Below are 14,243 nucleotides of genomic sequence, written 5' to 3'. Positions count from 1 at the left end.
GAACCGTGTTTTAAAAAGATTGAGGGGCTCTATAGTTTGTGTTTGTGGAGTAGAACCAGCAGCAGTTTGATTAAAGTCTGAGTCGCACCACCAGGAAACAAGGCAGGGCGAGTCTGAGCCGGTCTGAGATTCTGATCCGGTCTGAGAGTCTGAACTGGTCTGACAGTCTGTACTGGTCTGACAGCCAGTTTATAGTTTTTATTTATAGTATTTTTTAACTGTTGACACACTGAAGTGAAGAGAGTGGATGAAAAGTTCAGAGTTCAAATATCTTCCAAAACTGACTCGGTGTCACTGAAGACCCTTCAGCACGGTCCAGGTCTCAACTGTCCCCAAATCCTGTCTGGATGGACCAGATCCAGACCAGGATGAGGTGGACTGAGTGTTTGTGTATGGTCCCTCCCCCGCTATCAGGGGCAGAAACAGAAACTGAGACCGTAGCTGTGTCAGGTTTTTATTCCACACGTTGGGCTCATCAGATCCTCTTTGGGGCTCCAACGGGGTTTCTGTCAGTCCTGGATCTTTGAGTCATGTTACTGAGAGGACAGAGAACTGATGTGTCCCTGTGATGTAAATCTTGATGTAATGAATAATCATGTTGTTGTGTTTGTGTGAAGGTGGGGGCTCTGCTATGAATCAGTCTGAGGACAGAGACGAGGGAGCCCCTCCCTCTAAATCCACTCTGTGTGGGGAACATGAAGACCAGACCAGGTGAGGATCTCTAACTGTCCACGACTCTACTCCATGTCGGAGCTCAGAACTCACTGATCTCTCCACCTTCATTATTCACTCAAAGCTCTCTCTCACTCCCCCCCCCCCCCCCCCACTCTCTCTCTCTCTCTCTCTCTCTCTTTCTCTCTTTCTCTCTCTGATGAAGACCAGAGCAGCAGAACAGACCTGGACCTGGACCTGAACATGAACATGAACATGAACCTGGACCTGCTCCCAGCTGTGTGTCCCTGAAAAGTGATACGTCTATCCAACGATTTGTCGAGTTCAAAGGACAGCCCTCTGCTGAAGGGGGGTAAGGATGTAGATAGTCTGTGTCTCCTGAGGTCAAACTTTTTTGATGTGATCACTTAATGTTCATAACTTTGTTCTTCCAACACATTCAACCAATTAAAACCAGGATGAGGATCCACAAACAGTTTGATGCTGGTTAGAGAAAATTAGATAATAAATATGTCAGAACATTGTGATCTTTGTACAGACCTGAACCTGGACCTGTTCCCAGCTTGGTGTCCCTGAAAAGTGATGCATCTGTTCAACGATTTATCGAGTTCAAAGGAGGACAGCCCTCTGCTGAAGGGGGGTAAGGATGTATATTGTCTATGTCATGATTTGGTCTTGTTAAGTTTTGTATTTTCAGAGTTTAGATTTCCTTGTTTAGTTTTGTCTTCCCTGGGCTTGATTCACTTGTGTGTTTCTTTTTATTAATGTTCCCTAGTTTAGTCTTCAGTGTTTCCTGTTTTATTTTGTCATTTGTTGTCTTTGTAATTCTCTGTTCTATTGAGTATTGTTCCATTCTTGAGTTCTCTGTGTGTCTTTAGTGTTTCCTGTTTTATTTTGTAGTTCTTGTCCTCAGTGTTTTCTTGTCTAACTTCCTGCCTCTGTGTTTCCCTCCAGTTTTGATTGCCCTCATTGGGCCTTGTTCACAAACAGTGCATACGCAAAGAGATTCATCAATTTATTCTATCTCTGTGAACAAAGTTAGACCGTCCTCAGACCATGCGTACGCACAGATGATGAAGGACCAGCTTTCTCAGAATAAATAATACATTCAGGTAGGAGCTACCTACCATGAGCTGCCATCAGCCCAGAACCTAAAACACTGGGTGCACAGGGACCCATCTAGCCCATTGTGTTCAGAGACAGCTACTTTAAGGCATATTCAGTCAGGCTGTAAGATTAGTCTGTCCCAAGGTCCAGTGCTATAAACAAGTGCTGGTACTCCTCTCATTCACCTGTTGTTAGTGTTTTACACAGACAAATACCTCTGTATCACTACATCACCATGGTCAATGTCCAACTTTCACAATGAATTTAGTTGTTCAGCCTTGTGAGTACCAAATGCAGAGATTAAACACCCCAAGTCTCTGTTGTGTTTGTCGACTGTTAAGTGCCGTAGTGTTTGATACAGCTTTTATAATACGGACGACTTCCCTGTTCCCAAACCTGCTGCTTCAGCCCTACCCGGCCCTCTGATTCTGTAGGGCTCGGGTCGGGTTGCAGACCTCTAATCCCCGAGCACTGCCGAGGTGCCCTTGAGCAAGGCACCGAACCCCCAACTGCTCTGGTGCGCTCTCTGCTTAGCAGCTTGTAGCAGCCCCACTCTGACATCTCTCCACCAATGCATGTCCAGAGGTCCTGTTTGTTCATGCATGTTATTTGGGCCTATGTGTGTGAGAAGCATGTCCTTATAAATAACAGAGTGTAAACCTGAATTTCCCTCAGGGATTAATAAAGGATATCAAAATCAAAAAATCAAAATCTCCACAACCTTATATTTCACTACCAGCAAGTGTTTCTGTGTGTCTGCAGGGCCCTGCACTCATGTCCTTTTATGGGCGGATACATATGCTAACTGGGAACAAAGGGCACATGCTTTTAACTTAAGAACACAAGGAGATAAGAACATAGCTGAAAACAATTCAGTCATTTATGAACATGTTGGTGACTCTGACGGAGAGTCTTCTCTTGACACATTCTTAAGAACATTTTGGTGAATGAGGCCCAGTGGTGTAGTGCAGGGTATACGCAGGTATATACCCACTTCTTTAGGCACCACTACACCACTGATGAGGCCCCCTGATATATTAGCTGGTGCTAGCTAGCGTTGTTGTTAAACGTACTGTTACATTATGTTTACTGTATGTCAACTGTACACAATGTTATGAACTTTGAATCTTGCTAGTATACCATTAGCTTTCTGGCTAACATTGGCACAGAATCATGCAGTTCTCCTGAGCTGAGCAGATATACCTCCAGTGGCCAAGTTGTAGTTCATATCTATTCTATTTTCTGCAGTAGAGAACGACATTTCAATCAATAAAGCCTAATGTGATTTAATAATAAAATGTTTATATTCACCCTCAGGCTTGGAACGGGAAAAAGAGAAGCCGGTTCTTCAAACATTTTAGTTTCATACATATAGGATGATTCTGGCCTCCATGTCAACAATTGATTCCTGAATGACAATAACTGGTCAGGCATTATAGGAATAAGGAATGTCTTGTGTGTTCCTACCATAACTTGTTGTGAAACAATGTCTGTCTGTTTCCTCCTGCAGGGTTCATCAGCAGGACTCTGAGGGTCCCAGTGGTCAGACGAACTTGGACTCCACATTTAGAGTGTGTACATTAACAAGCTGTGACGGCCATTCATGAATTTATTGGTGCTTGGGAGATGAGACACACCTGGGCCCGGTGTGACTCATAATTATGTCAGAGCAGCAGTCAGGGTTTTTGGGAGACCTCAGGAGAGACTTGTCCAACCCACACATCTTTTTGGTTTCTTTGTAATGGGTCTGTCACAGATGATCTGATTTAAAGTTTAAGTTTATTTGTTTCTGTTCCAGCTGCTGGAGGAGAACATTGTCAGTTATGTGAAGAATGAACTGAAGAAGATTCAGAGAGTTCTGAGCCCAGATTACCCAGAATGCCTAGAGAGTCAGAATGAGGATAAGGAGGTTTTGGATGGTGATGATGAGGAGCAGAGGAGGAGCAGCAGTGAGGCTTTTCTGAAGATCACTCTCCACTTCCTGAAAAGAATGAAGCAGGAGGAGCTGGCTGACTGTCTGCAGAGCAGTAAGAGGTTTTTAACAGATTTCACGTGATGGAAAGAGGAAATGGAGGCAACATGGTTTATATTTAAAACGCTGCTGTTACTATGAAGAACACATTTATATCAGATCTATGGACTGAGAGAAACGGTTCATACTGATGGGCTGAAGAGATTTCAGAGAGAAGGAAAAGAAAAGCCATGCTGAAGTCTCAAAGTTTAAATTGTTCTGATTGATTGCAGCTGATTAATTACATCTCTTATTTGTTAATTCAGGAGCTGTAGCTTCAGAGTGCAGATGTAAACTGAAGTCTAATCTAAAGGAGAAGTTCCAGTGTGTGTTTGAGGGGATTGCTAAAGCAGGAAACCCAACCCTTCTGAAGCAGATCTACACAGAGCTCTACATCACAGAGGGAGGGACTGGAGGGGTCAATGATGAACACGAGGTCAGACAGATTGAAACAGCATCCAGGAAACCAGACAGACCAGGAACAATCATCAGACAAGAAGACATCTTTAAAGCCTCACCTGGAAGAGATGAACCAATCAGAACAGTGATGACAAAGGGAGTGGCTGGCATCGGGAAAACAGTCTTAACACAGAAGTTCACTCTGGACTGGGCTGAAGACAAAGCCAACCAGGACATACAGTTCACATTTCCATTCACTTTCAGAGAGCTGAATGTGCTGAAAGAGAAAAAGTTCAGCTTGGTGGAACTTGTTCATCACTTCTTTTCTGAAACCAAAGAAGCAGGAATCTGCAGGTTTGAAGAGTTCCAGGTTGTGTTCATCTTTGACGGTCTGGATGAGTGTCGACGTCCTCTGGACTTTAAAAACAACGAGACCCTGACTGATGTCACAGAGTCCACCTCAGTGGATGTGCTGCTGACTAACCTCATCAGGAGGAAACTGCTTCCCTCTGCTCGTCTCTGGATAACTACACGACCTGCAGCAGCCAATCAGATCCCTCCTGAGTGTGTTGACATGGTGACAGAGGTCAGAGGGTTCACTGACCCACAGAAGGAAGAGTACTTCAGGAAGAGGTCCAGAGATGAGGAGCAGGCCAACACAATCATCTCCCACATCAAGACATCCAGAAGCCTCCACATCATGTGCCACATCCCAGTCTTCTGCTGGATCACTGCTACAGTTCTGGAGGATGTGCTGATGACCAGAGAGGGAGGAGAGCTGCCCAAGACCCTGACTGAGATGTACATCCACTTCCTGGTGGTTCAGTCCAAACTGAAGAACATCAAGTATGATGGAGGAGCTGAGACAGATCCACACTGGAGTCCAGAGAGCAGGAAGATGATTGAGTCTCTGGGAAAACTGGCTTTTGAGCAGCTGCAGAAAGGAAACCTGATCTTCTATGACTCTGACCTGACAGAGTGTGGCATCGATATCAGAGCAGCCTCAGTGTACTCAGGAGTGTTCACACAGATCTTCATCAAGGAGAGAGGACTGTACCAGGACAAGGTGTTCTGCTTCATCCATCTGAGTGTTCAGGAGTTTCTGGCTGCTCTTCATGTCCATCTGACCTTCATCAACTCTGGAGTCAATCTGATGTCAGAAGAAAAAACATCCAGGATGTCCAAAATCTATGGAGACAGACATAAACTAAAACGTCTCCACCAGAGTGCTGTGGACCAGGCCTTACAGAGTCCAAATGGACACCTGGACTTGTTCCTTCGCTTCCTCCTGGGCCTTCCCCTGCAGACCAATCAAAATCTCCTGAAAGGTCTGCTGTCATGGAGAGGATGGGGCTCACAGACCAATCAGAAAACAGTCCAGTACATCAAGAAGAAGATCAATAAAGATCTGTCTGCAGAGAAAAGCATCAATCTGTTCCACTGTCTGAATTAACTGAATGATCGTTCTCTAGTGGAGGAGATCCAACAGTCCCTGAGATCAGGACGTCTCTCCACATATAAACTGTCTCCTGCTCAGTGGTCAGCTCTGGTTTTCATCTTACTGACATCAGAAAAAGATCTGGACGTGTTTGACCTGAAGAAATACTCAGCTTCAGAGGAAGCTTTTCTGAGGCTGCTGCCTGTGGTCAAAGCCTCCAACAAATCTCTGTAGGTGGATGAATTAAACATTTATTTATATGTTCATGACAGTTTAAAAAATGTGTTTGTACTCACCACCCATTCTTCTCCAGGCTGAGTGGTTGTAACCTCTCAGAGAGAAGCTGTGAAGCTCTGTCCTCAGTCTTCATCTCCCAGTCCTCTAGTCTGAGAGAGCTGGACCTGAGTAACAACGAACTGCAGGATTCAGGAGTGAAGCTGTTGTCTGTTGGACTAGAAAGTCCACAATGTAGACTGGAGACTCTCAGGTCAGTATCAGCTGGTTGTTGGACACTTGATTGTCTTACCTGTCAGTTTACATAACTCTACGGAGCCATGTTAGGATACGGTCCTCAGCTCAGATGATCGTTAACAAGCCATAAACGAAATAAACAGACTCAAAAGCTGCCTCCATCATACACCTGATAATGTGTATGGCAGCAGTATTGCATGAAGATCTTGGTAGGTGACTCACAGACTCAGCGTCAGTTCACTGTGTGCTCTGATAAAGAGCTGCTCTAATGTGATGACATACAGACTTTTATAAAGTTCATTGAAAACAGAAAATACATCCAACAAACACTACTGCATATGCACACATCGCCATAGTGATGCTTAAACGTTATATCACACAGACAGTTTAAATTCTTCTCATGTTTTGTCATGATTTGGTCTTATTTAGTTTTGTATTTCAGCGTTTAGGTTTCCATGTTTTAATTTCTCCTGTCCATCCTAGTACTGCTTGTTTCCCTAGTGTGTTTTTGTATTAATGTTCCCTGGTGTTTGTTTCCCTTGTGTGTTTCCTAGATTAGTCTTTAGTGTTTCCTGTGTTATTTTCTATCCTGGTGTCCCTCTATGTTCTAGTCTGTATTATTGTTAAATTCTTTAGGTCTCTGTGATTTGTGTTCTTGATTTATGTATCAAGTTAGATGTGTTAGTTCTTGGATGTAGTTTGCTGGTTTGTCAGATGTTTGTTAGTTGTTGTAAGTTCAGAGTAGTTGTCTGTCAATGTCAGAGTTTCTAGTGTTTCCAGTGTTTCCTTGTTGCTCCTTGTTTTCCCTTTTTGGATTTTTGAAGTAAGTTTTGTTTGCCCTTTGGCCATTTTGTTTAATTCAATCATTTTGGTTATTCTGCACTTGGGTCCACCTCCCTTGTTTTACACACCAATCCATGACACCTTTAGGTTAGTGAAGATTGTAAACTTCTGTATGTTTTTTACACTGATCTGATTTAGCTAACCATCTGTTTAAACTCCAGTCTGTCAGGCTGTCTGATCACAGAGGAAGGCTTTTCCTCTCTGGCTTCAGCTCTGAGCGTCAACCCCTCCCACCTCAGAGAGCTGGACCTGAGCTTCAATCATCCAGGAGACTCAGGAGAGAAGCTCCTGCTGGCTGGACTGGAGGATCCACTCTGGAAACTGGACACTCTCAGGTATAAACAGATAACAGGAGCTCTCCAACTAATTTGTATTAAACTGATTTTCTTAATGTCAAGATTATTAAGTTTACATTCATGAGCTGATCCTGTTAATTCATCAGTCGATCTAGTGTAGTCAGTATAAAATGAACCGATCAAATGAAGTCACTTGTTTTTGTTCTGTCTAAACTCATGGATGTGTCTCTAAAGGCTTTGATGTCTGTTCATCATTCAACACTTTCTATCACAGAGTTATTTAACATTCAAAGAGGTCCGCTTACAATCCAGAAAACCATAATGTCTAACTTATTTTAATGACTCTTTACATACTTTATTAATCTCTGAGGGAAATTCTGGTTTACACTCTGTTATTGAGAGACATGCTTCTCACACACATGAACCTGAAATACACAAACAGGACCTGTGGACGTGCATTAATGAAGAGATGTCAGAGTGGAGCTGCTACAGGCTGCTAAGCAGAGAGCGCATCAGAGCTGTTGGGGATCTAATCAACAACTGACTGTCAGTCACATGAAACAGAACAATGCAGTCGTATTACTACACTAGTTATTATGAATGTGAGACTCAGGAAACTGTAATTCTAACCCTGAAATAAAACGTTAAGATTATCGCTCTCATTTCAAAGACAATCATGTATGCATTAAAGAAACTACTACAAAGTCTTTTAAAGGGGTCATATTATGCTTTTTCTGGCTTTATATGCTCTTTAGTGTGTTTTCCATGTGTCCTGTGCATGTTTAGACACATCTATGTGCAAAAATTCAAAGTCCGCGTAAACGCGGCTTCTCCTACGTCCTCCTGTTAGCTGCAGCATTAGCTGCATGTAACGCTCGGCCCCCCTCAAAAAATTTTTTGCCAGTGTGATGTCTTGTCAGTGTGATAAGCCCATTGGCTCGTTGTGGCACGCCCACGATATGCCGTAGCCTGCGGTAGCACAGTAGTGCTAAGGTGCTAATGTTTTTGCTCCCCTCGGAGCCAAAGTGGCTGCATTCCCAATATGGTAAAAGAGGCGGGACATTTCCGAGAACTGTGCTGAGCGACTGACCAATTACGGCAGAGCCAACAGGTCGACCAATCAGATCAGACCTGGCACACGTGGGGACTCTGAACGTGGTCACTTCAGAGCCTTAGAGAGAGAGTCAGAAGCGAGCCGGTGCATGGAGCGGCAGTACATGAAAACATACACTTTTTTCAAACTTTAGCTATTGTGAACATACTTTAGTAGATACATAGATTAAATATACAAACCCAAAAAGGGCATAATATGACCTCTTTAAGTGTTTAGAGACAGATGAAATAGAAGGTGTAGTTTGAGTTTCTTTTTTCCTTGTTGGTGTTAGGATTCTGGTGGATCGATGGTACTGGGCTGAGGAAAACTGCTTCATGTTGAACAGCAGTTAGGACTCATGTTGGACAGACAATCACTGTGACTGTGTTTCTTCCTCCAGGATGGACCATGGTGGAAAGCAGAGGTTAAAACCTGGTGTGAAGAAGTGTAAGTGTGGATTCAGTTTGACTCATGATGAACAAACAGCTGTCAGGTGACAAATAATGAAGCCTTCATGGGTCCGTTTCAGAAAGCAGGTTTTGAGCAAACTCTGAGTCAGTTAACCCTGAAATGAGAGAAACTCTGGGTTTCCCGTTTCAGAGGGGGAGGTCACTCAAACCCGAGAAAGAGGGGTAACCCTAGCCCTTTCGAGATGGAGAGGTAACCTTACCTCTCAGTCTGGTCGGGAGCAGGTTTTCTTCAGGGTGTATTCAGGACCAGGAAAGTCCTTTAGTTCGCTTTCTTTGGTCCGGACCAAATACAATGTTTCTTTTTTGGTTTGGTACGGTTCGTTTTCACATTGCACTTTTCGCAAGATGCCCAGAATTTGTAAACAACATCACGTGTGCAAAGAGAGTTCAATCATTGGACATAAAGGTCTGGGTCTGTAATCGCAAAATGAAAGTAAACGATCATGGAGATCTTGCGTGCTGCACTTGTTGTCCTGGCATTGAACATTTTGAGCAGCAAGAGCGTTTGATACTGTGACAGTCCCACATAATAATGGAGTTTCTGTAAAAATTATTAGTTATGGCTAGAATGTTTCAAAGAATAACAAATAGTAGGCCTATTGTTATTGAAACATTTGCAGCATCAGTTTAGTAGGCTATGGGTATGGAAACATTCCATTGTGTAAAAAAAGTGTTTGTAAGGGTAATCAACTGGTGTTATGATGAATATGGCCGAGGTTATGAAGGCAGGATGTAGCACAGGGAAAGTGAGGAGAATCAGAGTGCTGCGGGGGAAAATAACGAAATGTGAAGCGCCAGGAACACGTTACTGCAGCTGCTGTTGTGTTCATAGTCTGTGTGGTTTAAAAGTGTTGGCTAATGATAGAAAGGAGTGCTGAAACACCTGTTATAAGTGTCTGAAAGATAGACCGACGATGGTTTGTATTCACACAAAGATCTGCACCAGGGTTTTAGTTTGTTTCAAAAGAACTAAACACGGTAGAAGTGAATACACCCTCAGTAAACCCTTAGTTTCTGTCTGACTCCGCCCTCTTTCAGAGCTAGAAATGACACTTCATTTCCTCATTCTTTCATTCAGTCCGTATCAATCAATCAATTTGTTAGCGTGTGTTAGTGAAGATTCTAAGATATTATATGTTAGGTAGCTTAGAGATGAAGGGGCCGCCCCTTCATGAAAGGTCTAATGTTGGCTTTTTATCGTCGTGGTGCACACGCTGAACACTGAGTGAACCTACTCAGAGTTGATTTAACTCAAATCAGCTGATCTAGAACCCAAAACTTCCCCACCTGAGAGTAAATCACCTCAGAGCTCAGAGTCAGACTGATAGTTTGTTAAACCTGCTTTCTGAAACGGGCCCCTGGTGTGTCTGATGATAAACTGCTGTTTTGTGTCTTTTTCTCTCCGTCAGATTGCTGTGAACTCACACTGGATCCAAACACAGCACACAGAAACCTCAAACTGTCTGACAACAACAGGAAGGTGACACGTGTGAAAGAAGATCAGACATACCCTGATCATCCAGACAGATTTGACAAATGGCCTCAGCTGCTGTGTAGAAATGGTCTGACTGGTCGCTGTTACTGGGAGGTTGAGTGGAGAGGAGATGTTGACATATCAGTGACTTACAGAGAAATCACAAGGAAAAGAAACAGTGATGACTGTTTGTTTGGATGGAATGATCAGTCCTGGAGTCTGAGCTGTGATGAAGGTTTCTCTGTCCGTCACAATGGCAGTAAAACAACTGTCCCTCTCTCCTCCTCCTCCTCCTCTGTCTCTAACAGAGTAACAGCTCGTCCTCTCTCCTCCTCCTCCTCTGTCTCTAACAGAGTAACAGACCTCCCTCTCTCCTCCTCCTCCTCTGTCTCTAACAGAGTAACAGACCTCCCTCTCTCCTCCTCCTCCTCTGTCTCTAACAGAGTAACAGACCTCCCTCTCTCCTCCTCCTCCTCTGTCTCTAACAGAGTAACAGCTCGTCCTCTCTCCTCCTCCTCTGTCTCTAACAGAGTAACAGACCTCCCTATCTCCTCCTCCTCCTCTGTCTCTAACAGAGTAACAGACCTCCCTCTCTCCTCCTCCTCCTCCTCTGTCTCTAACAGAGTAACAGACCTCCCTCTCTCCTCCTCCTCCTCCTCTGTCTCTAACAGAGTAACAGACCTCCCTCTCTCCTCCTCCTCCTCTGTCTCTAACGGAGTAACAGACCTCCCTCTCTCCTCCTCCTCCTCTGTCTCTAACAGAGTAACAGACCTCCCTCTCTCCTCCTCCTCCTCTGTCTCTAACGGAGTAACAGACCTCCCTCTCTCCTCCTCCTCTGTCTCTAACAGAGTAACAGACCTCCCTCTCTCCTCCTCCTCCTCTGTCTCTAACAGAGTAACAGACCTCCCTCTCTCCTCCTCCTCCTCTGTCTCTAACAGAGTAACAGACCTCCCTCTCTCCTCCTCCTCCTCTGTCTCTAACAGAGTAGCAGACCTCCCTCTCTCCTCCTCCTCCTCCTCTGTCTCTAACAGAGTAACAGACCTCCCTCTCTCCTCCTCCTCCTCTGTCTCTAACAGAGTAACAGACCTCCCTCTCTCCTCCTCCTCTGTCTCTAACAGAGTAACAGACCTCCCTCTCTCCTCCTCCTCCTCTGTCTCTAACAGAGTAGCAGTGTATGTGGACTGTCCTGCTGGCTCTCTGTCCTTCTACAGAGTCTCCTCTGACACACTGATCCACCTCCACACCTTCAACACCACCTTCACTGAACCTCTGTATCCTGGGTTTACAATGTGGTCGTCTGGTTCTTCAGTGTCTCTGTGTTCTCTGTAGGAGTGACTTAAGTCCTGGAGTCTTTATGTTGGTGGACGAGCAGGGCTTAAAGTTTAAAAGCTGATAAATAGTTTAGTTTGACATTATTTTGTTTGTTTAGCACTTGTTACTATGGAAAGCAATATGAAAATGTAAATATGATCCAGAGTGTGATACATTTCTGTGACGCATGGTCAATAGTGAAGATGTGATCTTTCTTCTGAGTTCTTTTTGTTTGTTTGTTCAAAGAGGGGTCAGTTATTATTTTTGTATTCTTTGTTATTGTTGTCACATTCATGCCAATAAAGCTTTCTGGATTGAATTGAGAGAGCGATGATATGCTGCACTGAATCAATCACAAACTTCTGGACAGCGCTGAATGCACAGATTGTCTTTAGGAGCTCGGTTATTCTCTGCTTTTATGTATTACTGAATACAAAACGAGTCAAAAGAGAAAACTAGTACAGCGGATCACACTTGATGACTATTCAGCAGAAATATCAAACGGAGACTATGACACATGAAGCATGACAATGGTGCAAGGGAACAGTAAGGTTCTTCTTCTTCGTCCTTATCTTTCTGTTTTGTAAATTACTTTGGACTGGTTTTCATCGGGAGAACAGAGAATGGGTTGAAGCTGTGTTTTTTTTTCTGGGTTGTCTTAAACAGCACCATTCCTGAGGTGCGCTCAGAGAGGTGCTGTGTCGCTTTAAATGACTTAATAAGACTCAGGTGAAGGGGCAGTTAGGAGAGGACCCGTATGGACGCAGACTTGGAAGCTACCAGACTTGACAGCTGACCCACTCCCATGAACTTGTTTTGAAACCAGCAGTATCTTATGAGATCCAACTACAACAAAAAAAACCTGAATTATAGACAAAGCTTGGGCGCATTGCTCATCGCAAAGCCGTCTGGTGCGATCAGGCCGGCGGTTTCCCGGCAGACCCGCTTATAGGTGAGCTGACCTAACCTTATGTTTTCCTGTCGTGAGAAGCAGTCCTTTCTGTACCCGTCACTATCATCAGGTTATTGCTAGCTCTTGTTGTATTTATAAACTCCTCATAAAAAGTTTGGAAACATTAGTTAGGTCACTTATTTCGCCCCTTTAATAAAACTAATTGGTGTTGTATTTTATATCGTTGGAAAGCCTGATAAGTCACCTTTACAATGAGGTATAACTTGTAAGGATCGTGCATTTGTGGAATGAGTAACACAGATAAATGTGTGAGTAGCGCTCTAAAAAAATGTGCCAAAATCCCTTGCAATGTTCTCCTGTTGATATTCACTCCTGCAAACAATTTTACGTGTCTCAAATTCAGCAATACAAGAAATAATTGACGAGCTATTTGACATTGGAGAATTTGCTCATCAGAACATTGAAAAAATAATTTAGAACATTTTGGAGAAGAATAATTGTGCCGCTGATGCCACTGTTGTAACTTCACTGTCAACTGAAATCCAAGCTTTAAACCCTCTTAATTTTCTTTCAAGGTTAGGGTCTTTGGGTACAGATCGCAAAAGGCAGTCGTTTTATAGGAAGAACTTTAAAGTTATTGAACCAGTAGATAATAGATGATAGTGCATTTATCCGGTGCTGATCAAGAAATTTGGTCCGCTTATTGAGTTCTGGACGATAAGATTTGAGGCAAAACATTCGTTCTTTAAAATTTTTTTACATGATTCTGGCAACTTCAAAAATATTCTGCACACTTCTGCAAGACATCATGTAATGTTGGCATATTATTTAGAGATAAGACAAGTATTTTCAAACCAACTATTGAGACTGGGCGTGTATCAATTGTGTCTGTGAGCATCCTAGATGCTGCCGTTAGAGAGGCTATATGGAATAAGTTTGAAGGTCTGGACTCTGTTTCACTGCCCTCAATTGCTTACTTAAATGGAACAAAGTATTCTAAAGGAATGGTACTTTCAGTAGGCCAGACAAGTGGACTGCCCGATTCTGGGAGACTACTGGAGATCTGTGTTGTGGATGGTCGCATATAATTCATTATAGAACTATTCACAGCTGCCTTCCTGGAGCATCTAAGGTGTTACCAACTTGCCGTAAGGGACCCACCAGTGATTGCAGTTGTTGATCCTGACCATCTGAATGACTTCATCCCCCTTGCTGTATACACTGTTGAAGAAAAAGCTGCTCATCACTCCAAGGACATTTATGTTACATTAAGGTATAGTTTGATGTTCACAGAACACACACCTCTAATTCTGTACAATTCCATGTCTATAGCTCCAATTTATTTCCACCTTTTCGAAAGAGATTTCCCCTGAAACAGTGTTTTCTTCTTTGTTCACTGTGTTTCAGCTATCGGTGCCTCCTCAACAATGCTTCTCAGAGTAATTGTCTCACCTCAAGAAATACGGCGTGTCACCCTGCTGAATGTTCCTGCGTCAGTTGAAGAGTTGTGCACAGTACTGAGTGAGCTCTGCAATTTAACAGACATTAACGAATTGCCAAAAGAACGAGCTACGCTGAAAATTTTGTTCCTGTTTACTGAACCAGTTTCTGAATCGCCCTTAGAATCGGAAAGTGTTAGTTCCCAGAGTAGTTTACTTTCAGTCGACTGGCCTGATCCCTTTTTGATACCTAACTTCTCCCATGATATTGAGGTACAGCTGAGGGTAGCAAATGAGGCTTATGCA

At 43.5% G+C, this 14,243-nt stretch overlaps 1 protein-coding gene across 1 annotated transcript in view; it reads left to right on the top strand.

Moving 5' to 3' along the window:
- LOC132985424 (NLR family CARD domain-containing protein 3-like) overlaps positions 1–11,761 on the top strand; it is an 11,924-nt gene extending 163 nt beyond the window's left edge. The window contains 9 exon segments of the mRNA XM_061052780.1: positions 618–711; positions 878–1,024; positions 3,290–3,350; positions 3,578–3,806; positions 4,057–5,857; positions 5,941–6,114; positions 7,103–7,276; positions 8,731–8,777; positions 10,210–11,761. Of these exon segments, the coding sequence (XP_060908763.1) occupies positions 632–711; positions 878–1,024; positions 3,290–3,350; positions 3,578–3,806; positions 4,057–5,857; positions 5,941–6,114; positions 7,103–7,276; positions 8,731–8,777; positions 10,210–11,603 (4,107 nt within the window). The 5' untranslated portion in view covers positions 618–631 and the 3' untranslated portion in view covers positions 11,604–11,761.
- Positions 11,762–14,243: the final 2,482 nt, after the last annotated feature.

The sequence above is a fragment of the Labrus mixtus genome, chromosome 12 (assembly GCF_963584025.1).
Source record: "Labrus mixtus chromosome 12, fLabMix1.1, whole genome shotgun sequence".
NCBI classification, from domain to species: Eukaryota; Metazoa; Chordata; class Actinopteri; order Labriformes; family Labridae; genus Labrus; species Labrus mixtus.
This window is presented reverse-complemented; position numbering and strand designations above follow the sequence as displayed.